The 22721-nt window shown below is 46.5% G+C and overlaps 1 protein-coding gene across 2 annotated transcripts; it reads left to right on the top strand.

Annotated features, from left to right (window-relative positions):
• Nucleotides 1–107: 107 nt before the first annotated feature.
• On the top strand, nt 108–19870 carry TMEM38A (transmembrane protein 38A). 2 transcript variants are annotated; one of them, XM_031689459.2, is made up of 6 exons: nt 108–301; nt 14747–14903; nt 15128–15312; nt 16106–16193; nt 17212–17329; nt 18283–19870. In XM_031689459.2, the coding sequence occupies exons 1-6, from the start codon at nt 178–180 to the stop codon at nt 18505–18507; spliced, it is 897 nt and encodes a 298-aa protein (XP_031545319.1). In that variant the 5' UTR covers nt 108–177; the 3' UTR covers nt 18508–19870. The 2 variants fall into 2 exon arrangements, with proteins under 2 accessions (XP_031545319.1, XP_072803541.1); XM_072947440.1 differs by lacking the exon at nt 108–301 and adding an exon at nt 8601–8745.
• The last annotated feature ends 2851 nt before the right edge of the window (nt 19871–22721 follow it).

Below are 22721 nucleotides of genomic sequence, written 5' to 3'. Positions count from 1 at the left end.
ACAGGACAGTCTCCAGACCCGCCCCGAAGCCTGCGGTCGCCCCTCCTCTCCCGCAGGGGCAGGGTTGGGGGCGGCGCCTGGAGGGCGGGGGCGGGTCCAGCGGCGGGGGCGCAGTCGCCGGGCCTCGGGCGACGGGACGCACCCGGCCGGGGGCTGGGGTGGGACCCGTCGGGAGCCATGGAGCTGCTCTCGGCGCTGAGCCTGGGCGAGCTTGCCCTCAGCTTCTCTCGGGTTCCCCTCTTTCCTGTCTTCGACCTTAGCTACTTCATCGTCTCCATTATCTACCTCAAGTATGAGCCAGGTGAGTCAAGGCCGGGGGCTGGAGGGGGCTAGCATTGCGGGGCAAGGGTCAGGGGTAAACCTAGGGATCTGGAGGAGGGGAAAGGCCTGGATCGTGGGGGGACAGCCCCAGGGACCAGTTCGGGTGACCTGCCAGGTGCTGTCATCATAGGGTTCTCCCACACGGGGGCTGGCAGACAGGAGAGACGGGAGGGAGGGCAAGGAGAGCGAAAAGCCCCTGAGATTGTGGGGCTGGGGAAGGGGAAGCAGATGTAACCTGGAGGGAAGGAAAGGAACATGATTGTTCAGAGGAGAGGGAGCAGGTGCTGGGGAGGAAGCAGGGAGAGAAGGTCAGGGATCCTCGCAGGGTAGGGTCTCATGAACTTAGGCAAGGGGCGTAGGTCGTGGTGAGGGCGCAGACCGGGGTCGGCGCTGCCGGCCGGACCGGATGTCCTGGCCGCCTGGAGCCGTGACCTCCCTCCTTGCCCTTGGCGCGGGAAGCCGGAGCGGCAGCTGAGTGTCTATATAAGGGCCGGCCGTGCTGGGGGCTGTGATCAGGTTCAGAGAAAGTGACACCGGTGCCCCCTCCCCGCTGTGGCTGCGGGTCAAGCTCCTCTCCCTTCCCCTGGGCCGAGGCTGTGCTGGGTCTCCGAGCCCGGCGGGAGTTCTTCCAGCTCTGGCCCGGATCCTTTCCACTTACTGAGCAGTACCGGCCCTAGGACGGGGTGATTTGGGGTCAGCCTCCTCCCACCAGCTCCAGACCCTCCTGGAGAATGGCTACAGGGAAGACCCAGCTTCTTGAATTTTTTTTTTAAATCATTTTTTTTAAATGATGTTAAATGGCCTCCTTAGAATGTATTCTATTTTTATACAAGGTTCAGGGAGTGTTTCTTGTTCATCTCCTCCTATTTGAATCATTCTAGCACACCAGCAAACTAAACAGACAATAGGATTTAGAATTTAGCTTTAGAAAAAACACCAATCACCTGAAACTTTGTGACCCTTTCTCCCACTTAGATGTAAATTACCCCTATATTCTCTTCTCAGTGGAAATAGCTTTTTTTAAGATGATGAAAATAGGTGCTCATGTATATATTTTTTAAAAAATAAAGCTAACTGCCCAAAGGAAAACAAAGATAATTACACTTAATGTCATGGCCACCCTTCCATACCTCACCTCTCTGCATTATACCCCTGTAGTTATGGATGTAAATGCACAGCCTTATGCAAATACGATCCTACTCTGCCTGCCAAGTGTTTTTGTTCTGTTTTATTTTAGCTCGTTCACATGCCAGAGTCTGTTTCTTTAAAAGCTCTTCTGGAAAGCAGTTACTTTGCAAAGCAAAATAAGCTTTGTATTGTCTTAGCCTGAACAGGGGGCTGTATTTCCTGTCTGCAGACGAATTCCTGGGGGATCAGGCTTGTCCTCTGGGCAGGTACAGAACCTAGCACACATTGGGAAATCTAACATTGTGGAGGGCAGGAGCCCCGTAGGGCTGTAGGACACAAGTGTCTGGAAGGAAAGAGGTCTCTGGGCTGGGAACACGAAGAAGGGGTTGGGACATTCCTGCTGGAGTCACAGAGTAAATCATCTGAACTTGAAGTGCGGAGCCTGAAGGTTGAGAGCGTTCAGTGATTCTGAACCCCAGCTGGACATTAGAGGCTCCTGGGGGCTCTTAAACCTCTGCCTCATCTCTAGTCCAGACCAGAATATCTGAGATAGGGCCCAGGCGTGCTTATATTTCAAGCTTCTGTCTCCCAGTGATGCTGTGTGCTGTCAAGGTTGAGAACCCCCTGGCCAGTTCAACTCCCTCCTCTCATAACTGGGGAAATAGGAAGTAGAGGCTAAGCTACTTTACATGTGCAATAAGCCTGGTAAATGGCAGCCTTGGGATCTGAACCCAGATCTGCTTGACCCCAAGAATCGCTATGATTGCTCTGGGGTACTTGCCTCCCCTTAGAAAAAAATACCATTCACTTAAAATTTGGAGGTACCCTATTCATGTGTATCTTCTATCAAAATAATAAAATTTATTGCTGTATCGATTGTTTTATTTCTAAAAATTGATCTGGACTTTCCATTTTCTTTTCTACATGAAAACTGTAAAATATATATATATATAATGTACATGTATATATGTATGTATATGTGTGTGTGTGTGTGTGTGTATGTGTGTATATATATATATAGGACTTTTTTGTTGGCCCCCCAGTGTGGTGTTCCTAAAGATTTCTTCTCAGAATCCATGTGCTGACTGCAGAACCGGCTATGGAATATGCAGGGCCCCTTGTTCAGAAATTAAGAATTTTGTGAACCTGAGAGCCAAGCTGGCTTTAAGGAATGATCTTCAAATTGGGAGTCAGTTCTGCCTCTAGCAGTGAGGAAACAACCAAGCTGGTTGCTTGGCTTACATGAGCTTCAGTTTGCTGACCTGTGAAATGGGCTCATTGGTAAAAATAATCCTGGCCTCCCTTTCCTGGCTATTGGGAAGATCTGTTGAGAACTTTGTCAGTGGTCAGGTCTCAGGCACTTTCAAGAGGTAGTTAGAATTATTTATAAGGCGTGGGGCAATGAGTTTCCTAAGATGCATGCATCTTCTGGGTCAGACTTTTGTGAGAATCCTGAATGAGGATGAAGCCTAGAGTGTGGTCCTCAAGTGAACAGCATCTGTGACCCCTGGGAGCAGGTTAAGAAAGCCCCCACCCAGACCTGCTGAAACAGAACCTACCTTTGAACGAGATCCCCATAAGCACACTACCATTTGAGAAATGTTGGACTGAAAGAGGCTGGAGATCCTTAACAGGGCGGGGAGGGCCAGGTCTGGCTTACCTCTGGGACCCCTAGTTCTGCAAGAAGATAGGATGAAGTACTGGGTGCTGGTTGCGTGATTGAAGAAGCAAGTAAATTAATGGCTAAATGATAATCCTGGCTACCTTAAGCCCTGACCCATGCAAAGAGCCTTCCAGACCAGTGGTTCTCAAATATGGCTACACATTAGATTCAACCTGGGGGAGCTTTTCAGACTCGTTGTCCAGGCAGCACTCCTTCACCATTCAAATCAGAATTGTAGAGTACTGGCATCAATATTTTTTTTTAATTTCCCAGATGAGAACCCGCTCTCCACACCAGTGTTTCCCAATCTCAACCTGAGTGACAGAGCCTGGTCATTCCCTGCTGTGGGGGCTGTTCTGTGAATTTCAGGATGTTTCCCAGCATCCCTGGCTTCGACCCACAAGATGCAAGTAGCACACCCCAGTTGTGACAACCCAAAATGTCCCCAGAAATTGCTGGTGTCCCTGGGAGGACACAGTTATTGCCAGTTAAGAATTGCTAATCTAGAGGAGGGATAAATTAGGAGTTTGGGATTAACAAATACACATTGCTATGTATAAAATAGATAAACAACAAAGACCTAGTGTATAGCACAGGAAACTATATTCAACTTCTCATATAACGTATAGTGGAAAAGAATATGAAAAAAAGAACACATGTATGCAGATGTATAACTGAATTGCTTTGCTGTACACCTGAAACTAAAATTGTAAATCAAACTACACTTCAATAAAAAAAGTTAAATTTAAAAAAAAGCTGATCTAGACTAAGTCTCAAACTAATGCTTCCAACAGCAGGCAGGTAAGCAATAAGACAGCCAGGTGCAGACCATCCCCAGGTCGGATCCAGCCATGCACATCCCCACCTGGCTGGGGCTAGAACCAACAGAACTAATATTTCAAGGGAAGCTAGAAATGTGACTTGCAGCTCCCATGATATATGTTGGCTACTTGAACATGTTTTTTCTTTTTTAAAAAATTAATGGACAATTTTTAGAGCAGTTTTAGATTAGCAAAATTAAGCTGAACGTAGTTTCCATATACTCTGACTACCCACCTCCACAAATACAGCTTTCCTCACCATCAACTTTCTGCACCAGAGTGGTACATTTATTATAGTCAATCAACAAACATTGTTATCAACGTCATTATTGTCCTAATACCATTATTATCATGTATTATAAACATCATTGTCAACTAAAGTCTGTAGTTTGCATAAGGGTTCCTTTGTGTTGTACATTTTATGGATTTTGACAAACATATAATGATATGTATCCATCATAATAATATCATACAGAAGAGTTTCACTAACTTAAAAATCCCCCAAGCTCTGCCTATTCATTTCGCCCCTCTATTCCCTCCCCAAACTCCTGACAACCTCTCATCCTTTTACTCTCTCCATAGTTCTGCTTTTTCCAGAATGTCAGTGAGTTAGAATCATACAGTAGGTAGCCTTTTCAGACTGGCTACTCACACTTAGCATTATGCATTTAAGGCTTCCTCTGTGTCTTTTCATGGCTTGGTAGCTCATTTTTAAAAATAGTTTTTGAAAATTACTTAATTACTTTTTTTTTTTTACTTATTTTTTAAATGCAGGTACTGGGGATTGAACCCAGGACCTTGTGCATGCTAAGCACGTGCTCTGCCACTGAGTTACCCTCCCTCATAGCTCATTTCTTTTTAGTGCTGAGTAATATTCCATGATATGGATGTTCCACAGTTTTCTTATTCACCCATTGAGGGACATCTTGGTTGCAGTTTGAACACTTTTTTAAATTAGTATGGGAGCCAAAGAGAACCATTCCTTGATCTCTGGTTTGAACTGTAAGCTTTTCGAGGGTTGGGGGCTGCTCATCCTCCAACCTTTCGAGGCAGGGGTTGCCATCTCCATTTTATAGGGAGGGAACTAAGGAAGAGAGCTGAGCCCAAAGGCTCAGGAGAGGATGACTTGACTTAGAGTCGCTGAGAGACTCTGTTAACACACCTCCCATGTTTAGACCTCAGACTAAATAGCTCAGAATGGTAACAGTGCTAAAAGTGCCCTGGGGAGCCTTCTAGCGCTCACCCGATAGCCACAGGCAGCACACTGACCCCAGAGAGGGGATGTTTTAGAGCCCATCACAGGTTAGAACTAGGGTCCCGGGTGGGGCTTCCTCCTCCCTCCTTAACTAGAGCTGATTTTTCTAAGTCCATCCACTAAAATTTCCACCCACAGGTTCTTTCCATTTTAGTCCAGTTCCAGAAATAACTCTCACATAATTACTAAGCCCTAGGCAATTTCTTTTCATCCTTGCAGGCTCCCTTTGAAATGAACGATAGATAGCACTGGGTGACCAGCTCGCCCAGGTTCGTCCAAGACAAGCACCCAAAGTCCCATGTCCCAGAAACCCCTCAGCCCCAGGCAAACCAGGACAGCTGGTCACTCTGAATGGCGTCTCCCTTATACACACGAGTAAGCTGAGGTCCAGAGAGAGGGCGAGTAGCCAAAGCTCAGTGAGTAAGAGGGCAGTGCTTTGGTGGCAAACCTGGAATTGAAACCCACATTCTCCTGCTTCCTGGTGCTGCCCCGAGACCCAGCAAGAGAAACCCAGGAGCAGCACAGCAAAGGGAAAGAGCCAGGGGGACAGTTTCTTGGCTACCACCTCGCTGTGGATTCTCGGAGCAGGCTGTCCCCCTCGGCCTCAGTCTTCTCATCTGTGGTGATGGGGATATGCGTCCTGTCCTAGGGTTGCTGGGAGGGCATTGATAATGATAAGAAGCTCACAGACAGAGAAAACAAAATTGTGGTGACCAAAAGGGGAAGTGGGGGAGGGATAAATTTGGAGTTTGGGAGTAACAGACACACACAACTATATACAAAACAGATAAACAGCAAGGATTTACTGTGTAGCACAGGTAACTATATTCAATATCATCTAATAATCTATAATGGAAAATAATCTGCAAAAGAATATATATATATGTATGTATAACTGAATCACTTCGCTGTGCACTGAAACTAACACAATATTGTAAATCAACTATACTTCAACTTAAAAAAAAAAGCCTGGTGATGATAATGCACCCAGTACTGAGTCATCAATAGTACCTGGGGAGGGGGGTACTCTCAGTCCCTCTTTTTTAAATTTTAAATTTTATTTATTTAGTTTTCATTCTTAGGGGGAGGTAATTAGGTTTATTTATTTATTTATTTGTTAGTTAATTAATTTAAATGGAGGTACTGGGGATTGAACCCAGGACCTGGTGCATGCTAGACACATGCTCTACCACTGGGCTATACCCTCTCCACCCCCATATTCTCCTTTTGACAGAAGAGGAAACTGAGGCTAGGGGGTGAGGGATGGGCAGTCCTTTGACCAAAGCCATACCAGAGTGAACAGCAGAGCCAAAACCCAAGTGTGTGGCTTTTCTACCAGTCCTCACCCATCGTGAGGAGCCTACTTTGTTCCAGCAAAACCCAGGCTCCCAGCCCCACCCGCACTGGCCATATGGTCCCAGAGGGCCCAAGAAAGACCCTGGATAGAATTCAACCCCTGGGGGTTATTTTTAGTTGCAGAGGTATCCATTTCTGCAAAAACATGGGTGCCTCACCTGACCCGGGCCCTGCAGGACCCACCAGCTGCTCCGAAGGATTAACTCTCAGCTGGCAGCGTTTTAAATAGATGTCCCAGAGGAGAGAAGAGGGCATTCTGCTTCATAATGGAGGAACCTGGTGAATGCTGAGACTTAGGATAACCTCAAGGGGGGTGGAGAAGATGCACTTTGGGCTTGTGACTCTAGGGTGAGATTGAGAACAGAAAATTTGATTCCAGCCCCTGGCAGAAGTTGGGCAAAGGGGGATTAGGATGCCACTTGACAGAAGGAAAGGAATGCAGAAAGGAAAAAATGGTTTGTCCAAGAACACATGGTGAAGAGAAGGTGGAGTGAGTTGCTGACTTACTCTGAGATAACTTTTATTAGGCATATTTCCTGATTAGAAAATGTAGAATATACAAGAAAATGGATAAATAACTTGTGATCTATTCCTGTGATGAGCTACTATACGGTATTGAAAATGAATTTTACCCTTGAAAATATCGTGCTCCGTGAAAGAAGCTAGATGCGAAAGGCCATATGATGTGATTACACCTGTATGTAATGTAAAAGTTCAAGAACCTTTTCATCACTTCAAAAGGAGGCCCTGCCCCCATGGGCAGCCACTCCCATTCCCCTCTTCCCCAGTCCCTGGCAACCACTAATCTCCTTTATGTCCCTATGCATGTTTATTTTCTAGACATTTCCTATCAGTGGAATCATACAGTATATGACCTTTTGTGTCTGGCATCTTTCACTCAGCATGTTTTCAAGGTTCATCCATGTTGCACCATGTATCAGGACTTTGTTACTTTTTAAGGCTGATTTTGTTTTTCTAGTTTGGGTGATTAAATATTTCAGACATACTTAATAACTATCACAGGTACCTCTGTACTCTTTACACAGACTTACCAGATATGAACGTAGATTTGCTTCAGATCTTTTTTTTTTTTTTAAAGAAACAGTGAGGGAGGACGGTATAGCTCAAGTGGTAGAGCACATGCTTAGCATACACAAGGTCCTGGCTTCAATCCCCAGTACCTCCTCTAAAAATAAATAAGTAAACATAATTACCCCCCACCAAAAAAAACCCCAGACAAAATAAAGAAATGGTGACAGACACAGCCAACCTTGTCCCTTCCCCTCCCTCCCTCCCTAGGTGTGACCACTGTCCTAAAATCAGCCTGTATTGTTCCCATGTTTGTATTTATACCTTCACCACTGTATATAGATCTATGAACTACATAGAGCATTCTGTGTTGTTTTAAATATATACATAAAATACACACAAATATATCATTTGGCAACCTAACCTTTTCACTCCGCAGTAACCTTCTAGGATTTATCTGTGTTGAAACATCTAGAGCAGAGGTTCTCAACCAGAAGGGAATTTGTCCCCAGGGGATATTTGGCAACATTTGGAAACATTTTTGGTTGTCACAGTCAGGGTGGCATTGGGCTACAAGCCTCGAATGGATGAAGTCCAGGGATGCTGCTCCACACCCTGCAGTGCACAGGACAGCCCCCGCTGCAGCAAAGAATGATCCAGCCCCGAGCATCAGCAGCCCTGAGGACGGGGAGCCAGGAGTAACATTTAGTTCATGTTTAAATAGCTACTCCATGGTATTCCATTTTGCCTGACTCCACCTCCTTAGCAAGAAACAGTAGACTCTACTTTTTTCCTGTTGTAACAATGTGGCAGTGACACCCCCCTCCCCATGTCTCTTCACCCACACGCACTGATTTCTTTGGACAAATAAGGAGAAGCAGAATTGCTGGGGCACTGGTGACCCACAGTTTCACATTTCTTCAGTTGCTAGATTGCCTCCAAGCTGGTATGCCTATTGATCCTCCCAACTGTGTGTGTACAAGGGCAATTTGGGCTTTTTCTCTCCAGAGGAGGGGCAGGTATTCCCTTCCCCACTTCTCTGTGAGGGTGAGTGATCTGAAAAGAAGGCAGCTCCCTTGGGAGAGGGGAGTGGATTTCTTGTTTCTTACCCCAACATGGGCTTAGAACATTGCACATCAGACCCAAGAAAGACTTGGATGCTGTGATGAAAGGTATGTGGTCCACATGGCCCTGGCTGGATCACTTGCTTTGCTGGATGTTCAGCCCATGCTGACCTACCCAGGGTATCTTGCACTGATGCCCCTTGATTCTTAGGTATCCTCTCTCCTCTCCCTCCCACCTTTTCCCATTCTCTTCTTTTGCCTGGCTCATTTTCTTCCCTCCACCCCCACCTCCTAGGAAATCCTGCTCATTGTTGAGATCTCAGCTTAAGCACCACTTCCTAAATGAAGTCTGACTTCCTCAGCTAGGACTGTTCCCTGATTAGACCCTTCAAAGTATCATGTGCCTCTCCCTTAGGTTTAACCTTCATTTGTGGGATTATTTAACCATGTTGGCTCCCCACCAGTCTATGAACCCCGCACAGGTAATGCCAGAACCAGTTCTTGCTCATGGCTCACCCCTGGTGCCTAGCAAGGGCCCAGCACATGGTTGGAGCTGAAAATTATTCACTGAATGCATGGGTGATCTTGGAGAAGCCTCTTGAACTTGGGGAGACTCTGTTGCCTCATCTGTCAGGTTCTATGTTTGTTTCCATAGCAAATAACCACAAACTAAGTGACTTAAAACAACAGAAATGTATTCTCTCACAGGACCTTCTGTTACAGCATAGGGAACTATATTCAATACCTTGTAGTAACCTGTAATTGGAAAGAATCTGAAAAAGGATATATGGATATAATATATATATATATATCTGAATCACTGCTATAACCTGAAACTAACACAACATTGTAAATCAGCTATACATCAAAAATAATAAAAAAAAAAAAAGAAAGAAAGAGAACTTTGAAATTCTGGAAACTGGAAACCGAAAATCAATGTGTCAACAGGGCCATGCTCTCTGATGGTTCTAGGAAAGACTCTTTCTATGCCTCTTCCTCGCTCTAGAGGTGGCTAGCATCCTTGGAGTTCCCTGGCTTATAGCTGGATGACCACAGTCTGCCTCCTTCTTCCTTGTGGTTCATCTCCTCTTCTCATGAGGAGCACAAGATGTTGGATGAAGGCCCACCTAATGACCTCATCTTGATTTCGTTACATCGGCAAAGATCCTATTTCCAAATAAGGTACCAAGGGTTAGGACTTCAACATATCCTCTTATGAATTCAACTCAACACCTTCTCCATTTTTGTCTCTTATAAAAACACTCTCATTGGATTCAGGACATAACCCAGATGCTCCAGGTTGGTTGATCTCATCTCAAGATCCTTACCTTAATTACATCTGCAAAGACCCTACGCCACATGAGGTTGTGTCCTGAGGCTCTGGTCGACCTGAATTCAGGGTAGAGATTCACTGTAGGTAGGGATATTGATCCCTATTTTACCTGTGGCTAAAAGCCTGGGCTCTGATGCTGAAGCCTTGAGGATGATGTGAAGATACCTAGTTGCCTGGGATACAACAGTAACTCAATAAATAAATGGAGCAGGGGAGGTTGTGGTTACAATGTAACCCAAAGTGCCCCGACACAACCTCAATGCCTAGGAGTGTTCGGTCCACATTTGCTAGAATGTAAGCTTCACAAGGACAGCAGTGCTTTCACTCACAATTATTTACAGAGCAACTGCCAAGTGGCAGGCGCAGCGCCGTGCGCACTGGGGCTCCAACAGCAGGTAAGACTGATGAGGCCTCTGTACTTGCCCAAGGATTCAGATCAAATCAACTTACTGAGTGTATCAATAGTATATATACGTGTTTATGTCAATAGCTTCACACATAGTACACACATTGGCATAAATAGGCCAAGCATTCAGTTTTGACAATTTTGAGACAAAAGACATCCAGTCTCTAGAAATGAAGAGAAAAATTTCCCCAAAACTCGACAAATCTGAACTGATGATTTCTTTTAATTCATCTTTTGATTAATAGATCACACATTGTAACCTTGTCATCTCATGTTCCCACTGAATGGAATCTTCATTGGATTCAAATAAATTGTTCAAAGAGAGTCATTGGTACCAGCTCTGGCCATGAGAGCCAAGTAGCTGTGTCTTACAACTTAATCCAAAATTCATTCCCTGGAAAATGAAATTAGTGGGGGAAGGAGGAATCAAGATAATGAAATAAATTGTCACACCAGGAGACACCCAGGTTCCAACTCAGGGGTGTGGCTGTAGAGGGATGATATTAGCATAAAGACAGAACTCAACTATTCAAAAAGACTCTAAAAACTTCAAGTGGGTAGTACAAAGTGTAGAATTTAACTAATTGACATGAATCCTGTACCTCTAGTTTCTTTGGTAAAGTAATTTTTGAAGAACTAGGCCCCTTCTGTATTTTAATTTGGGATTTTAAAGTACTTTTTATCTTGAAAGAGTTTAAGACTCGTATGTTGCAACAGTGGTACGAATTCCCAAGTCCCCTTCACCCAGCTGCCCCCAATGACAACATCTTAACATAATGGTCGCTCATTGTTAAAACCAGGGAATTGTTATCGGTGTAATACCATTAACTAAAGACTTGACTCAGCAGTTTTTACATGCACTGTTTTTTAAATACAGTCCTTTGAAACCTTATCACTTGTGTAGATTTGAGTAACTGCCACCACAATCAAGATATAAAATGGTTCTAGCATCTCAAAGAAACTTCCTGATGAGGCCCCTCGATGGTTAGATCTTCCTTTGAACCTCAACCCCTGGTGACCATGGATCTCCTGCCTGCCACACTCATCACCATGATTTTGTCATTTGGAGAATGTTATATAAGTGGAATCATATAGTACATAACCTTCTGTGATTGGCTGTCTTCACTGAGCATAACACCCTTGAGATCCATCCAGGTTGTGTCATGTAGCCCTGGTTAATTCCTTTTTTGTTACCAAGTAGTATTCCATGGTAAAGATGTACCACAGTTTGTTTATCCATTCACCCACTGAAGTCATTTGGGTTGTTTACAAATAAAGCTGCTATGAACATTTGCACACAGGACTATGTGAATACCAGATTCTCCTTTTCAAACAAAGTCTTCTGCTGAACTCTGAGAGGAAGCAGTAAAGGAAGTTGTGCTCTGGTTGAAACAGGGGGAAGGACCCAGAACATACCAACTTGGTCCCTCCTTTGCTCCTGCAAACCCTCATGGTTCCCAGAAACACAGTTTGAAAAACATTGCTCTTGGGAGCCCATCCTGTCAGCTGTGGGTGGAAGGTCTTGGATTATCAGGGCTGCTGGGTGTCGGGACACTGGCCAGTTCAGTCCCCTATCTCTGTGGTGCTCAACTTTGATGCACAAAGGAATCACTGAGAAGTGTTATTAAAAAATCCACAAGCCCAGCCACATCCCAGACCTACCAACTGAGACACTCCGGGTGGGGCGCAGGTGTCAGGAGTTGGTAAAGTCCCCAGGTAACACTGGTGTACAGCCAAGTTGGAGAGCAATGATCTGCACCATCTTTTTTGTTTGTTTGTTTGGGGGGGAAGTAATTAGGTTTATTTATGTGTTTTTAAAGTAATAATAATTAGCTTTTTAGTGGAGGTACTGGGGATTGAACCCCAGACCTTGTGCATGCTAAGCACACACTCTACCACTGAGTTACACCCTCCCCTGCACCATCTTCTTAACTGATGGGCTCCCTATTTCCACTTGTTAAGCAAGGCCATTCTTTTGTATTTTGTTGCCTTGACTTTATCAGACTCAATTCAGTATCATTTGGGAGTGTATATCCTCAGTTGCAGAAACTAAATTCCATATTTTCTTTGTTATTCTTTTATTTTTAACAGCTTTGTGGTGATATAATTCATATACCACCCAATTCACCCATTTAAAGCATCCCATTCGCTGGATTTTAGTATTTTCATAGAATTGTGCAACCAACACCTCCGAAAGAAACCCTGATCCTTCAGCTATTACCCTCCCATCTCCCCCATCCCCTCCAGCCCTAAGCAACCACTAATCTGCTTTTTGTTATTTGATGTGAAAAATGGAATAAAATAACAAGACCAAAAATAAAGTTTGGGATGGGGAGGGTATAGCTCAGTGGGAGAGTGCCTGCTTAGCATGCATGAGGTCCAGGGGTTCAATCCCCAGTACCTCCATTAAAAAATAAGTACATAAATAAAACCTAGTTACCTCCCCCAAGTACCTCCATTAATAATTAATTAATTAATTAAACTAATTACCTCCTCCTACCCAAAATATAACCACTAAAAAACAAAACAAAACAAAAAGTGTATTTTTAAAAGGTAGGGTAGTGTCCATGGGGTGGTGGGAGCCCAGAATTGGGAGTGACTGGCTCAGCAGAGCAAGGAAGCCTTCCTGGAGGAAGTAGCATTTGTGACTGGCCATTTTTGCTTTCGTATCTTTGTTCCTCCCATGCTGCCAGCACAGAATGCCCTCTCTCCCTCCTCACTCTGTATGTATAATTCTGCCGTCAAGGACTCCCTCATCTGGCTTTCCTTATTGCTCCCTCTGCACCCTTCCACACACATGGGCATGCCCTGCGCTGCCCCATTGGTACCAATACCTTGTGGCTTCCCTCTGCCCTGATGGTACTCCTCCAGCAAGACAGGGCTCAGGAGATCTTCGGTTTCACCTTTCAAATTCCTTCTGCTGTGCCTTCCTATCTGGGGCCAATGAAAGTTCTTTTCCCAGCAAATGAATATTCTCCATAAGATAACAACTCAGCAACAAAAGGGCAACTCAGTTTTGTTTTTAATGCACAAAGGGCTTGAATGGATATTTCTCCAAAGAAGATACAGAACTGACCAATAAGCACATGAAAAGGCATTCCATGTCGCTAATCCTTAGGGAAATGCAAATCAAAACCACAACAAAAGACCACCTCATACCCATCAGGATAACTATTACCAAAAAACAGAAAACAACCAGTGTCGCCAAGGATGTGGAGAAGTTGAAACCCTTGCGCACTGCTGGTGGGAATGGGAAACGGTGCAGTGGCTGTGGAAAACAGTATGAAGTTTTCTCAGAAAATTAAAATGGAATTAACATTTCATCCAGCAGCTCCACATCTGGAATAGACCCGAAAGAATTGAAAGCAGGAACTCATACAGATATTTGTACTCTCATGTTCTTAGCAGTACTATTCACAGTAGCTGAAAGGTGTGTGCAACCCAAGTATCCACTGATAGATGAATGGATATGTGAAAGGTGGTAGATCCATGTGATGGAATATTATTCAGCCTTAAAAAGGAAAGAGATTCTGACACAGGCTGCAATGTGGATGAATCCTGAGGACATTATGCTGGGTGAAACAAGCCACACACAAAAGGGCAAATACTGTATGATTCCACTCATACGAGGTCTCTAGAGGAGTCAGTTTCATAGATACGGAAGTAGAACAGTGGGTGTCAGGGGCTGGGATGAAAGGGGAATGGAGAGTCAGTGTTTAATGGGGACAGAGTTTCAGTTTTGCAAGGTGAAAAAGCTCTGGAGATGGATGGTGAGGATGGTTGCCCAACAACGTGAATGTACTTAATACCACTGAATTGTGCGCTTAAAAATGGATAAAGCCCATTTTATGTATATTTTAGTACACACAAAAAATCTTTTTAAAGTAGAGACCAAAAATGTAGGGATAAGTTTATAGAGATCTTGGCATCATCCCAAGCAGGAGTAACTGCATCAAAGTGTCCCCTTTGCACCTTGTCCTGTCTCTCCAAGTCTGTCTCCTCGTGCGGATAATAAGCATGATCACTTGGCTGTAGTTATCAATGAGGATTTAATGGGTCCTTCCTATAAATGCTAAACCCGGTGTCTGAGACCTGGGAATGCTTGCTACATGTGAGCTGGTGTTAAGTCATTGCCACCTCCCTGAGCTCAGAGGAAGGAGCCCCAACTTGTTCTGCCTTCTCTCTGTGTGACCTCCGACATGTATGCAGCCTCTCTGAGCCTTGGTTCTTCCTCTGAAATGGGTGAACTGCGAGGCACTGGGTGGGCAGCTGCGAAGGCAGTTGAATTAGGATGGGCTGAGCAGAGGGCGTGAAGGTGAAGCATGCTCTTGACACCCCGGTGACGGTGGAGGACACTCCATGCCCCTCAGGAGCCGTTGAGCTATCCCGGCGCCACCCCATGGCATCCTGGCTGTGCGCCATGCTGCACTGCTTCGGGAGTTACATCCTGGCTGATCTGCTTCTCGGGGAGCCCCTGATCGACTACTTCAGCAACAACTCCAGCATCCTGCTGGCTTCAGCTGTCTGGTAAGTGTCACTGGTCTGGGTGAGGGGTAGAAGGCAGAGCAGGCGGGCGAGGCAACCTGGCTACCTGGGAGATGGGAGGAGGGAGGTGGAAGGAACTAGGACCCACCAGCACAGCCTCCACAGTGGCCCTAACTCGCCGCTTTCCACTGCCCAGCCGTCCTGAGCCCAGTGAGTGAGAGAGGAGGGTCTGCCTCCCCCTAATGCTTGGCCTTCTCCCTCCAAAGGTACTTGATTTTCTTCTGCCCCCTGGACCTCTTTTACAAGTGCGTCTGCTTCCTGCCGGTGAAACTCATCTTCGTGGCCATGAAGGAGGTAGTGAGAGTCCGCAAGATCGCCGTGGGCATTCATCATGCGCACCACCACTACCACCACGGGTGGTTCGTCATGATCGCCACTGGCTGGGTCAAAGGTAAACAGGGCCATGATGAGAACGATGGAAAATCACCCCAGTTGAGAACCCCTGCTCAGTGGTATTTATCAGGCACCCCAGCTGGCACAGCCATTGCTCTGGACTAAGGAGTCTCAGGATGCCTACAGTAGTCCAGCCTCCTCATTAGCTGATACATTTAGGGCAAAATCACCCCAGATGCAAACCCATAGTGCAGTGGTACATACCAGGCACTCTGGTTAGCACAGCCAACGCTCCTGGAGTGGGTGTCCAAGCCTTTTTAGCCAATATATTTGGGGTAAATGAGAAGATTCTTCTAGAAATTTAACCAGAAGTCTTAATGTGGTTCTCCTTAGTCTCTCTCCAGGAAGCCTGTGCAACAGAGCAAACCCCCTAGGGGTGCAATGTGCCTTCCAGGGGGCAAGCAGCTTGAGAAAGGTTGAAAGTTCAGAACCCTCACAGGAGAGAGGCTAGGGGTGGGGAGCCCCCTGGAAGCCTCTTGCACAGCTCAGGGTCCTGGTTTGGGGGCAAAAGGGCCGACAACCCAAATTTGTCCAAGACATACCTTGTAGGTGGGGTATGACCTTGATTACTTCATGCTGGTTTTGCTCCAAATGTGCCATGTGACCCTTGGCAAGACTGTGTCCTCTCTGAACCTCTGTTGCCCCACCTGCAACTGATCATCATACACCCCAGGCTCAGTATCCCTCTGAAGAAGACTCCAGAAGCAAAGATGCTGCTTCCTTGGGAATTCAGCCAAGGAGAACAGGGAGCTGGGGGTGGCAGACTTGTTCAGATGTATCCTGTCCCATAGGCTCTGGCGTTGCCCTCATGTCCAACTTTGAGCAGCTGCTCCGAGGGGTCTGGAAGCCAGAGACCAACGAGATTCTGCACATGTCCTTGTGAGTACCCATCTTCCCCGCCCTCTGGGCCTGACCCTAGGTTGGAGACTCCTGGTAACTTGGCAGCCTCAGCCCCTGCTTCTCCTTCCAGAAGTTTCCAGAGGCCATGGCTGGGAGACCCCAGAGGAGGAGCATGACACTGCCTAGGGGGCATGGGCAGGCAGAGTTTCAGGATGATAAGATACTTGATTTGGGTTTTGAAGAGTGAGTAGGAGTTTTCTGGCAAAGAAGCCTCTGGACAGAGGCCAGCACCTTTGCCAAGTCAGAGAAGACCTGAAAGGTTCAGGCTAGTTATATTCTCTTCCACTCTACAATAAGGTGGGTTGTAATCCCATCTTCTAGGGGAGTACACTTTTCAGGGGTCCCCAGGACCACCCTCAGGTTCAATGATTTGCTGGAAGGACTCACAGAACTCAGCCAAGCCATTATACTCGGGTTATAGTTTATTACAACGAAAGGATACAGATTATAATTGGCAAATTGCATGGGGCGGCATTCAGGGGAGACCGGGCGCAAGCTTCCAATCACCCCGTCCCAGTGGCTTTGTGTGGACAGCACCTGTTCTCCTGGCAAGCATGTGTGACTGCGCTGAAGGTTGCCAACCAGTAGGGCTCCCCCGAGCCCTGGTGTTCGAGGGTCTCACTGGGACTTGGTCACACAGATATAGCTGACTGCATGCAGGGCTGACCTCAGTCTCCAGTCTTTCTAGGGGTTCAGCTGATACCACATGGCCCAAGACCCCACCCTAAATCACACTATGATGATCTGATGTGACCCAAAGTCCCCAGGTAAACAAAAGTACTCCTATCAGGCAGGACGTTCCCAGGGCTTAGTGGATACCTTCCAGATGCAGGGCCAAGGCCAGACCTTTCACATGGACATTTTTCCTCTTCACACTCCGAAGATGCTGGGATGGGAGCTGGAGCCTGCAGGGGTGGGCAGAGAAGGGGATCTGAGCCAAAGGTGCAAAGGCCTGAGCTGTGTAGCACCTCCCAGTAACCATAGCTGCCCCTTCCAGCCCCACCAAGGCCAGCCTGTACGGAGCCATCCTCTTCACCCTCCAGCAGACCCGCTGGCTCCCAGTGTCCAAAGCCACCCTCATCTTCATCTTCACCATGTTCATGGTGTCCTGTAAGGTAAGCCTTCCTGTCCTGATGTCCCAGGCTGAGGATGGGGAGCCTTGGGGAAAGGACAGCCTTAAGGTCGAGGGGTAGGGTAGGGGAGCTTACCGGCGGGTCTGTGCAGGGGAGGAGGGTGTGAGAAGAGCAGTGTCCAGCAGCTAGGGGTGGGGTGAGCAGAATAAGGTCTTTGGGGCAGAGACCAAGATGGGGGCAGGAGTGTGCGGAGTCTGTTTGGAGTATTGGAGCTTTGTGCCTCGGGCTTGGACAGCTGGCTGGACCAGGAATGGTGCTGGTTTGATCCTCAAGCTTTGAGATAGGGTCACCCCTATCCAGGAGAGGTCTTCTGGGGCCATACACTCTTCCCTCCCTGTGGAGCTGGGGAGCATCACTGCTGGCTCCCTGGGAGGGGACCACAGGCCATCATATAGGGAAAGGGAGTGAGTGACCCCAGGCCAAGCATGGCTCCTCTCTCAGCCCAGGTGTATGTTGGGGGACTCCTAGGGGCAAGGTGACCAACTTGCCTGGAGCTGTCTGGGGCTTTTTTGGGGGGAGGATTATGTTTATTTATTTATTATTATTTTTTAAGTTTTAATAAGGGTAGTGGAGATTGAGCCTAGGACCTCCTGCATGCTAAGTATACGTTCTACCACTGAGCTATACCCATCCCCCCAAATTTATTATTTTTTTTTAATGGAGGTACTGGGGTTGAACCCAGGATCTTGTCCACGCTGAGCACACACTCTACCACTGAGCTATACCCTTCCCCCTCCATTAGCACCAAAAGTCTTGCATCCTGGAAAACCCAGAATAGTTGGTCACCTTCCTAGGGGTGCATGTAGCCAGAAGGCTGGGTCAGGGCTACTCTGCCCTTGACCTGACCACCCTTCTCTCTACTTCTCCCCGCTTTCCCTCTGCCTCTGTCTCCCTCTGGCTCTCTCACTGTCTCCCTGTCTGTCACCCCAACTCAGGTGTTCCTGACGGCCACTCACTCCCACAGCTCCCCTTTTGATGTTCTGGAAAGCTACATCTGCCCTGTGCTGTTTGGGTCGGACTGGGGTGGCAACCATCACCTTGACAACCATGGTGGATCCCAGGGCGGCAGTGGGCCTGGCTCTCCGCACTCCCTACCCACCAAGTCCAAGGAGGAGCTGAGTGAGGGCTCCAGGAAGAAGAAGACCAAGAAGGCAGATTAGGGGGCAGCCCAGGGGGCTTTCAGGGCACCAAGGAGAGGACCTGGACCCAGGACCTGGGCTCAGCTCTCCCCTCTCCAGGCCTCAACTTTCCCCGTCTACAAAGTGGGGCCATCAGTCCACCCTCCAGGGCTGATGTGAGGGGGTTAAGTGAGATTTGGGGGTGAAGGGCATTTGTAGGAATTCAGGGTCCCTCTCCCTTTTTTCCAGGTACCCATAGCGTTACAGCTTTTGGGGGGGAGTCCACCGAATCCCAGCAGCAGCTCCATCCAGAAACCCTGGCAGTTACATTCTTGGTTCTATTATTTCCTCTCTAAAATTACACCTTGACTCCAAAAGAATTTTAAGCCATGTTGGGGCTCATTCATTTGATGGACATTTACTAAGAATCTGCTGCGAGGTAACTGCTGTGATTTTCACGTCTATTCTTGCCAACTTCTCCTGGGCATCCCTGGGCAAGTTGCCTCCTGCTCTGAGCCTTGTGTTCCCCATCTGTAGAGCGGCCCCCTCCCCCCTCTGTATGCAAGGGCTGATGTGAGGCTGGATGTGAACCAGCTTTATAAGCTCAGAAGCACAGAGCAGTCAGGAGGGGAGGACTTGATGCATGTTCATCATGCTTAAAAATGGCTTTGCATTTTAGATCTTCTGTATTTGTGGATCGGAGAATCCCAAAAGTTACCCTGGCACAAAGGAGGCCTTCAGTAGACATGTCTAGGCCAGACTTGAAAGCGTGGAGGGTGGGAAAGGCTTATTCTGATCCTTGTCTTCAGGTTGCCCCTAAACCAAAGAAATGCAGTGGGCTGGACAGGGGTTCTTAGATCTGGCTCTGTCTAGTGGCTCTGAGCACTCACTGCTGGACCCTGGAAGCGCCAGACCTCCTTCATGCTGGCATCCTTCATCGCTGCTCACTCAGTCATTCAACAAACATGCCTACTCTGTGCCAAACCCTCTGCTGTTGGGTGGGCTGGGAACTTGATTCAGGGAGAGCAAGGGGGAATGAGAGCTGAGAGCCCCTCCTGGCCACCTTCATCTCAGCCTATGTCACCAAGACATCTGAGAGGGGTGGGTGGGTAAGTTGGGCACGGCCCAGTTTCAGGTGGGGTTTGGGCCCAGACAGGGCCTGCTTGGGGTTGCTCTCTGCATATGGGTGCTCAGGACACGCTCAGGGCATCAGCCTGCATATGGGTCGAGATCGGCGTGGGGTTGGCAGGGTCCCAGGGGTTGCCCAGCTAGTGGGAAGTGCCTTGATCTGGTGATGCCCGGGAACTGGGTGGATCCTGAGGTTATAGGGCCCCCAAATTCCTCATCTTGCATGTCCGTCAAGGCTCAGCGCGAAGAGTCAGCAAATAAATTCTTTGTGAAGGAACCCTGATGGCTTGACTGGTTCATTCTTGCTCTTTTGGCCTTGGGACTTAGCAGGAGTCTGTGTCCTTAGAGATACATGGAGTTTCCAGAAGAAAGATGCTCACCACAGCCCTTGATTACCAGCGGGAGATGAAGGTATTGGGCGAGGTCTGTGGGGCTTGGGTAAAGCAGACCTGGGTTCAAGTCTCATTCCGCCACTGACAGATATTGGGTCCTTCCCTTCTCTAAGCCTCGTTTGCTTCTTGGGAAAAAAAGGATGATGATTATCACTACTCTTCAAAGATAGGGGGGTGGATGAATGGGGGTGGTTGGGATTTGCAGCCAAGAGTCTGTGAAAAACCCTGTTAAGAGAGTGAAAGTCAAACCACAGACTAGGGGAAAAAAACCTTTGAAAAATTACACCTCTGATAAAAGGATTGTACCCTGCATATACAAAGAGTTCTCAAAACTCAATAATAAGGAAACAAACAGCCCAATATAAAAATGAGCAAAGGATTTGAATGAACACTTCGCTATGGAAAATATACAGATGGTATAGAAATGAGCACATGAAAGATACTCAACATCCTTGGCCATCAGGGAAATGGGTGGGAAGATACCTCTTTACACCCACTAGGAGGGCTAAGATTAAAGAGACTGACCATACTAAGTGCGGACAAGGATGTGGAGCAACTGGAACTCTCCTACATTGTGGGCAGGAATGTAAAATAGTGCAGCCACTTCAGAAGACAGTTTGGTAGTTTCTTTAAAAGTTAAACAGTGCACTTACCATGTGACCCAGACATTCCACTCAGGTATTTGCCCAAGAAAGTTGAAAATATGTGTCCACACAAAAACAGGTATGTGAATGTTTATAGCAGCTTTGTTTGTAATCCCAACCTGGAAACAACAAAAAAAATGTCCATCATAAGGTGAATGAATAGTGCTCAGCAATAAAAAGGAACAAACACATGAATAAATGAGCCTCAAATGCTATTGTGAGGGGTGAAAAAAAGACATATAAAAAAGAATGCATATGGGATAATTTCATTCATATAAAATTCTAGAAAAGGCAAATCCATCTATAGCAACAGCTGATCACTGGGTGCTTGGGGAGGGAGAGATGAGGGGCGGGTGGGAGGGATGGCAAAGGAGTAGAAGAAAGTTTTGAGTGATAGATGATTTTCTTCACCCTCCTGATTGTGCTGATGGTCTCAGGGGTCTATATACATGTCACAACTTGTCAAGTTGTATACTTTAAATACGTGCAGTTTAGTGTATGTCAACTGTAGTTCAATAAAGCTGTTAAAAAACTTTAAATAAGAACAAACCCCGTAAAAATTGGGGAAAAGATTTGAAGAGACGGTTCACCAAAGAGAATATATGGATGATGAATAATTAACATGAAATACACATTAAAACCACAAGACAATGCCACTGCCTGTCTGTTATGGGCTGAACTACGATTCCCTCAAATTTATATGTTGCAGTCCTAATCCCTCAGAATGTAACGACATTTGGAGCTAGGATCTTTAAAGAAGAGATTAAGCCAAGTGAACACTTTGGGGTGGACTCTAATCCAATATGATTAGTGTTCTTACAAGAAGAGAAGGTTAGGATGCAGACATGCAGAGAGAAAAGTCTATGTGAGGACACAGGGAGAAGATGGCCACCTACAAACAACGGAGAGACCTCAAAAGAAACCAAATGTGCTGTCGACACCTTGATCTCAGACTTCTAGCCACCAGAACTGTAATAAAATAAATTTCTGTTGTTTAATCCACCCAGTCTGCAGTGTGTTGTTACGGCAGCCCTAGCAAACGAACACAATACTGTTTAGAATGGATAAAATACAAATAACTAACAATGCCAGGTGTTGGTAGGGATTTGGAGGAACTGGAATACTCACACACTGCTAGTGGAAAAGAGCTGGGTAGTTTCATATAAAATTAAACATCACTGACCATATAATGCAGCAATCCCATTCTTAAGTGAAACACAAACTCATGTTTATACAAGAAATCGTTATAGCAGCTGTTTTGGGTAATCACCGAAACCTGGAAACGTCCCAAATGTCCATCAGCTGGTGAATGAATGGACATCATATAGTAACCCCATATTACAACGGAATACTCCTCAGTGGAGAAAAGGGATGGATTTTTATTTTAAAAATTTTTGAGAGGGAGGCAATTAGGTTTGTTTGTTTGTTTTTAATGGAGGTACTAAGGATTGAACCCAGGCCCTAGTGCATGCTAAGCATGCACTCTACCCCTGAGCTATACTCACCTCCCACAAAGAACAAATTATTGACACACACGGCAATGCGGATGAATCCCAAATGCATTTGCAAACTGAAAGAAGCCAGACTCAGGCTACATCCCATGTGCTCTCTTTATAGGATGTTTTAAGAAAGGCAAAATGATAGAGACATAAAACAGATCAGTGAGTGCCAGGGGCTGGTAGTGGGAGAAGAGATGGTCTTCAATGGGGCCAAGAGAATTTGGGGCCGGTGGGTGAAAGAACTGTTCTAAATCTTGATTGTGGTCAAAACTCACAGACCCATATGCTGAGAATTCTACCTTAATCAAAAAGAAAAGGGAGGGGGCGGGTATAGCTCAGTGGTAGAGTGCATGCTTAACACACTTGAGATCCTGGGTTCAATCCCCAGTACTTCCATTAAATAAACAAATAAACCTAATCACCCGCCCCCCCCCCCAAAAAAACCCCAAACCAACCAACCAACCGAACAAAAAAGAGAAGCCAGAATAGGCTCTGAAGCTTCTCATACGCTGGCTTTTTCACCTGAAAGATGCCTGGTGTTGGGTAACGCCCCTTCCTCCTAGGAGGACCAGACCAGCGGGAGCGTCTGGAGT

Source organism: Vicugna pacos, chromosome 22, assembly GCF_048564905.1.
Source record: "Vicugna pacos chromosome 22, VicPac4, whole genome shotgun sequence".
Classification (NCBI taxonomy): Eukaryota; Metazoa; Chordata; class Mammalia; order Artiodactyla; family Camelidae; genus Vicugna; species Vicugna pacos.
Note: the sequence above shows the minus strand (reverse complement) of the source record. Positions and strands in the feature narration are given on the sequence as shown.

Bases quoted from the DNA above. Each gene is read 5' to 3' on its own strand.
- TMEM38A (XM_031689459.2), top strand. From the start codon at position 178: ATGGAGCTGCTCTCGGCGCTGAGCCTGGGCGAGCTTGCCCTCAGCTTC. The intron at 302-14,746 runs GTGAGTCAAGGC...CATGCCCCTCAG, and splicing joins CTACCTCAAGTATGAGCCAG to GAGCCGTTGAGCTATCCCGG. The intron at 15,313-16,105 runs GTAAACAGGGCC...CCTGTCCCATAG, and splicing joins CGCCACTGGCTGGGTCAAAG to GCTCTGGCGTTGCCCTCATG.